Source organism: Chroicocephalus ridibundus, chromosome 1, assembly GCF_963924245.1.
Source record: "Chroicocephalus ridibundus chromosome 1, bChrRid1.1, whole genome shotgun sequence".
NCBI classification, from domain to species: Eukaryota; Metazoa; Chordata; class Aves; order Charadriiformes; family Laridae; genus Chroicocephalus; species Chroicocephalus ridibundus.
Genome location: NC_086284.1, coordinates 85,705,557 through 85,712,045, shown reverse-complemented (window position 1 = coordinate 85,712,045; position 6,489 = coordinate 85,705,557). Strand labels below are relative to the sequence as shown.

The window sequence follows — 6,489 nt, the reverse complement described above, 5'->3', positions numbered from 1 at the left end:
AAGGTTCAGGTTGCACGTGCAAAAGAAAAGCTGTTCACAAGAAGGGTAGTGCAGCACTGGCACAAATTGCCTATTCCATGCTGTGGGAGAGGCTGTGGGATCTCCACCTTTAAAAGTGTTCAGGGCTCAGGTAGACAAAGGTATGGCTGATCAAGTAGTGGGGACAGTCCCACTCTGAGGGAGAAGTTTGGCTAGATGACGCCCACAGGTCCCTTCCAGCCAGCGTTTCTATGATTTTATGTCTTGTACGTCCCTTGCCAGACCTGCCACCATGCCGGTGCAGTTGTTCTCTGCACACCAGGGTGACTGAAAGCACGAGGTGTCTACTCAGTCCTGCACTCTGACAAAGACCAGTGGCAAACACGAGCCTGCATGAAAAACATTCAGCAAATGCACAGACTCTTGAAGTCCAAAATTATCAGAAACTGTAAAAAGCAGTCAAACATATATCTGAAAAATACAGCTGGAGTCTCTGAGCTCATTAAACGCTTTCCTAGTGCTCCACACTCATTTCCTATTTAAGAGACAAGACCCTTAACTGAGACAGTTCAAAATGGTAGGCAGATGATACTGATTAACTGCAAACTAGGCAAGAATATAAAAGAATTAAAATCATTTTTCTTTCAGTTGCCTACCTACACCACATATCCCATTGTCATAACATCCCCAAACTTAGTACTTTAGCTGAACCTTTAAGATAAATAATTCAACTCTATGTGAACTTCCCACTTACTGTGCAGTAACAGAGAAAGGGAATGGCAAAGCCGGAAACAATCAAGTAATGTAATTAGTCATGCCAGCCGTCTTCAGATCTGTTGTTAAGATTAACACTTCCATTAAGGCAAAGCTTTCATTTCAAAGCAATTCGTCTTAAAAGCTGTGCTATGAATCAAAAAACACCATTCACAATTGTCAACACATAAAACCACTTAGAAAAATATAGCAGGATGTCGGAAGAACAGAAATAAAAAGACCATGTTTATATTGAAAAGCTCAGCCGCATGCACTACCCCCAACAGTCCCTCACACCCTCTGTGCCGGGGTGTCCACCTTCCTCTCATATTTCACCCGTGCCAGCGCTCCTCCCAGACCCTTTCCCTGGATCAGCACTCCTTGCCCCAGCTTGATGCACAGGCAGCACCACACCATGCCCTACATCTCCCTCACGTGCAGCCTCCCATGGCCCCCCCAGGCCTGTGCAGATCCCCACATCATGACCCCAAATGCTGCTTTCCCCCAAACAGGCGCACAGCTCCCCAGGCAGACAGGGATGCGCTCTGCTAGCCAGCTTCCAGTGGTGGGACCAGGCAACGTCAACAAGCACCGGCGCCAGAGCCTCTGGCTGCCCAGACACCTTCATTTTTTTCTCCCCTCCCCTCTCCCCACATGTCCGCACCCTGCGTTTCTTGCTCCTTAGGTTCAGGTAGGCTCAAACTGGAGCTGCAGAGGGCTCCCCACTAGGGCTGGGCCAGCTCCACCAGGGAACGGGGGAGCAGGCGTCGCTTGGAGTCTCAGAGGCATCACCCACTGAACTACCTCAAATACAAGGAGAGGAGAGGATTTTTTATTTTTTCCAGACCTTACTTTATTTTAAAACCCCTTTGATACGTATTAGATCAGCATTTTACAAATGTCAGTGTCTGAGTTTAGACTCCTCTGTTATAGTTATGTAGCTTCAGATGTATTTGGTATCTCTAGACTTACTGAAGTTAGCATTAATTCGTGTAGTGCTATGCACATTTGAAAGTTGGGTGCTCTTATTTAAGAACTCACTGATAGCATCAGGAGCCAAATTTCAGCTCCTCAGCAGGAAAATATTTGGCTAAGCAACTATACTAATAGCATTTTCAATTCCCTTAAAATCTTTGCTCTTCAGGTTTTATAGAGATCAGCAAATTTACCATTTACGATTGCAATGGCTATGGAATTCTGCATTGAATTTTTTTTTTTTCTCCCTTTTTACCTTTAGGAGGAAGCAATAACAGTCTAGTAAACACCTCATATGTTGCTAAGTTGCAGATATCTCAGATAGGTAGCTTGGAATAAATTCCAAATCAAGCATACACCCCGAGGGCCCAAACTAAAGTCAATAGTACTGGTAAGCAAACTGATATAATATTTTACCATCAGTAATTTCTAAATAATTGAAAGTGAGACTATAACGATTTATGTTGCTGCCACTTGCAGCAATTCTAAATTTGACTTCAGGTGTCAGCTTCGAGTGATTATAAAGAAAAAACACATTCAGATGAGTTATGATAATCAGAAAACCTAACAAGCATATATTTCCCGGTTTACATTTCCAGTTAAGGCCAAATAGTGACAGCTTGGACGCACTGAAGGAGAGTACGCAGTTGGTATATATATCTCAGTGTCTGAGAAATCCTTTGAGACGATGCTAACAAAATGAATTATATTCTTCCGCAGTATCCTTCCAAATTCTGTCACCCGCAGAGTGTCACAAAAGCTTTTTCCATACACGTCTTGGTCAACTCCCTGATTAAATGAGAAGAACACTAATATACAGAATAACAGGGGGGGCTAATGTCAGGCAGATTTCAGATTTAGCTCTTGTACAGAAGACAGGTGATATGGAACCAGCGTGAACAGTCATCTGTTTATGAATCTTCCTTTTCAAGCTCTGCTGTCTTCTCTCAGTGCCTCAAAAAATGACAAGAGCTGAAAAAAGGCAGGGCGCTTTTCTGGTAGCTAAATGAAGCAAAGATGATGGGTATGGTTATTTAATTTTGAAATCACTCAAGAACTGTAATTTGCATTAGTGTTTCTTGATTTTAGCATGCAGAAATTCGTAGAGACAGTGATGCTTATGAGGCAAAGAAAATTGAAGTTACTTTTAATATCTTTCTTATGTTGTGATAGTGTAATCTTCTTTCTTTGCATTAACATGTCCTCAAATATAAGTTTTTTTTCCTCATTTTTCTGACAATTATCTCTAAAAAAATCCCAAATCACTGTCATTTCATGGTATCACCAGTAATGTGCCAAACAGTTCTTTGTTGCTGGTGAGAAACAAATCACATCCGCAGACAGCTGACTAAAATTTAGACGAAGAAGAACAACAAATCAGGGTAATTCTTGGCACCGCAGACACTGATCTCTCAAAATAAAATGAGCATGATCAGCATTTGACTTACAATTCCTAGGGGACTCACAGATGGGGTAACACATCCTTCCCATTCTAACAGAGGGATTATTTCAAGCAACATTAGATATCTAAAAAGGTAGAGGTCTAACAAAATTAGTTAAGACCTCTATGCATGAAAGCAGATACCTTTTATTCTGTGGTGGCTAAGACAGAAAGAATAAACGAGCATGGAGAGGTACCAGTAATGATCCTGTAATTATGGAAAGGATGTAGACAATCAGCTTAGCTCAGCACCCAAATTTTAAACCATTAAAACTGGGTGAGAAGAATCTCACTCTGTATCTTATGTTGACGTTGAAGGGTATTTTTGAGAAGAAGGGAGGCAATCTTCCTTTACGCCCTGTTCCCTGTACTAACAATGTCCTGAACTAGACTGCTATATAGAAAGTACTACACATAAGCAATGGCTTTTATAAGAGATATTTTCCACTATGAACATTAGTTGGTCTATCAACAGCGGCTCCTAGTGACCCCTATTATTTTGTTTTCTCCAGTTTGCATGTGCAGATATACATACCTCATGCCAGCAGTTGTACATTATCTGGTAGATGACGTCGGAAACTAGTTGTGGCCTATAAAGTCTGTATCCTTGCGTCACTTTCTCAATCACCTGGATGTTGTCATAAAGCTCATAGGGCTGCTTTCCCAAAGTGAACACCTCCCACATTAAGATACCTGCAAAAAATATTCACGACAATGGAAGACAAGAAATGAAAGTCAAGAAATGCAAGATAACCCCTTTTTCCTGGAACAAGAGACACATGCAACATGTGAGCAATCAGACTCTTCACAGAGAATATTGTCCAAAGAAAAGCATGGAGATGACTGACAAGTGTGATTCTGTACCCAAATGTAAAACAACTTCTACACTAGTAGAAGGTGAAGTTAGATTATACAATTAGTTATAAAATATATTTAATGTGGGCAATAAAGGACAAAACCTAAGACATAACAATCCACAGATTGTAGTTTTTACAAAATACATACAAACATCCCCTTAGCTGTGTGTGTCTGTAAACAGAGAGGGAGAGAAAGGGAAGGAAAAACAAAATGACAGCTAGAGGTATCTCTTGTTTTTGTAGAGTAAATCATAAGAAAATTTTTACTGATTTTGTGAAGTGAGTGGGACATATACTCCTTTGGTATCAGAAAGATTTCTAAACGCTTTATAGTGTTATCTATACATGCCTATAAGAACTGGATTACACTGAAGCAATAGAAACACTGGATAATATCATAATAATTAATTCATAATGATAGCATTGCAAGAAACAGTTTTTGCGCAACTGAACATATGTGATAATTGTGCCAACTGTAAAGTAAAAAAATAATTGTGAAATATTTATTTCACAATGGTATATAATACTGGCGGCAAAGATTTTTTTTGTGAAATAGATTTATTGGACCTTTGACTTCCCTCCAGCTTGAAGGCTGGGGCATTCTTGTGTCACAGTGGGATCAGAATAAAATGGTACCTGAATCCCCGCTTTCCCTAATGAAAACATTAGTAAAAAGATTATTTGTTCTCTGACACCTGCTTTGGGATATGAATACATCAGTTCAGTTCTTTAGCTCTTTGAAGTTTCATTAGTTTAAAACAACCAAACAAGAACTGATGGATCCCACTCTCCCCTTGCTTCCACTGCATCAATGGAAAGTGTTAAAATGAGAAATGACCTTCTAAGGAAAAATAAGGTTTCTCACTGAAGTGAATGACAATATTGAAGTTAACGACAATAAAGCCTGGAGCCAGGATTTCATTGATAAGAGCAAAAAGAAAAGGTAACAGCAGAAAATCCAAGTCCTGATTTAATTGTATATATTATAAACAACTTGTAAAGGGCATGAGCGAGCTGTTTCTCTGCCAGAGTCTCTAGTTCAGAGACTAGCAGAAGTTAAAGATAAGAAGCAGCCCAGCATTTGGAAACACTTTGGTCTGCTTTATTCATCATTGTTCAATGTCAAGAACAGTGGGTTGCCAATCTTTCATTAGCTTGACAGCCGCCAAAATTTTCCTACTGGAGGACCAAACCCATGTAAGTGTAATTTAAGCCCGTTCACAAAAGGCTCCCTTTCCTTTGACAAGTTTTGCGGACTTTTAGAAACACTGAACAGACTCCAGGGATTTGAAAATCAGAGCTTGAAAACCACTGAAGTAGAAGTTCAAATGTTTGAGATTCCTGGGTAGAAAGTGATCTGCAAATGCATCTTATTTTTGCTGAGATACAGAGTCCCAGCTCACCCAGACCCTCTTCCGCAGCTGGCTTAGGCACAGAGCGCACTCTGACCTCTGCAACTAACAAAAAAGCTCTTTTGACTCGGGCAGAACTGATTTACGGCCTAGACACGCCAAAGATACCGTTTGATCTCCGCTGCCAACAGTTCACTTTACCATATTAAACAGGTATACAGCAAATGGGGAGCAGGCAGAGTTTCTACGGGCCTAAAAGAAAAACAGTGGGGCTAAAAAAATCCAAAGGGGATCGGGCTTGGATGCATAAAAATATTAAACAAGAACATAAGCTGTAACTGCTTTGTACATTCCTTCAGTGTCTTAATGTCTAGCATTTCTGCTTAGTAAGCGGAGGAAACCCAAATGTAATGGCATATATACATATTTATATGTCAAATTCCATACATACCAAAGGCCCACACATCTGACTTGCTGCTAAATTTGGTGTAATGAAAAACTTCTGGTGCTGACCACTTCACTGGAAACTTGGTTCCTAGTGAACTTATATACAGGTCATCCAGAACATACCTACAAGGCAAGAACCAAACTTGGGTTTAACAGAGTTACAGTGAAATGCTATTTACTGCTTCTTCCTTGTGTATCACAAGGTTCCTAAAAAAAGCCTGGGCAGAATCCCAGATTTCCAAAGGATGCTTGCTAGGGGTATTAGCTATAATCTATAGAACAGATCACTGCTATCAACTTATTAGAGAAATAATGCAGAATCATAGAAGTGCCTGTTGTAAGGCCATCTAGCCCAGCCCCCTGCTCAAATAGGATTACTCCCAACAGTAGGTCAGGTCAGCCATGGCTCTGTGTACCCAAGTCTTTAAAGCCTCCAAAGACTGCAATGTCGTAGCCTCCCTGACAGGCATGTTTCACTGTTCCACCATCCTCCTGGGGAGTCAACTTCTCTTACTGTCCAGCTTGAACTTCCTGAGCTACAGTGTGTCTGCTGTTATATCACCTGGCATTGATAAGACTTATTTGGCCCCATCAGCTTTGTAACTGTAAGTAGCTGTAGGCAGCTTTTAGATCCCCTCTTAGACTCCTCTTCACCAGACTACCTCAGTCTCTTCTCGGGGGACAT

General features: G+C 40.8%; 1 protein-coding gene across 2 annotated transcripts in view; it reads right to left on the bottom strand.

The window, feature by feature from the left end:
* Positions 1-1,654: 1,654 nt before the first annotated feature.
* The window catches only part of BMX (BMX non-receptor tyrosine kinase), a 31,842-nt gene continuing 27,007 nt past the window's right edge, over positions 1,655-6,489 (bottom strand). For both annotated transcript variants that reach the window (XM_063351580.1, XM_063351655.1), the window contains 3 exons: positions 5,809-5,927; positions 3,684-3,841; positions 1,655-2,709 (listed from right to left, as the gene is read on the bottom strand). In XM_063351580.1, coding sequence (XP_063207650.1) covers positions 2,635-2,709; positions 3,684-3,841; positions 5,809-5,927 — 352 coding nt within the window. In that variant the 3' untranslated portion in view covers positions 1,655-2,634. The remainder of the gene's footprint in view (positions 2,710-3,683; positions 3,842-5,808; positions 5,928-6,489) is intronic.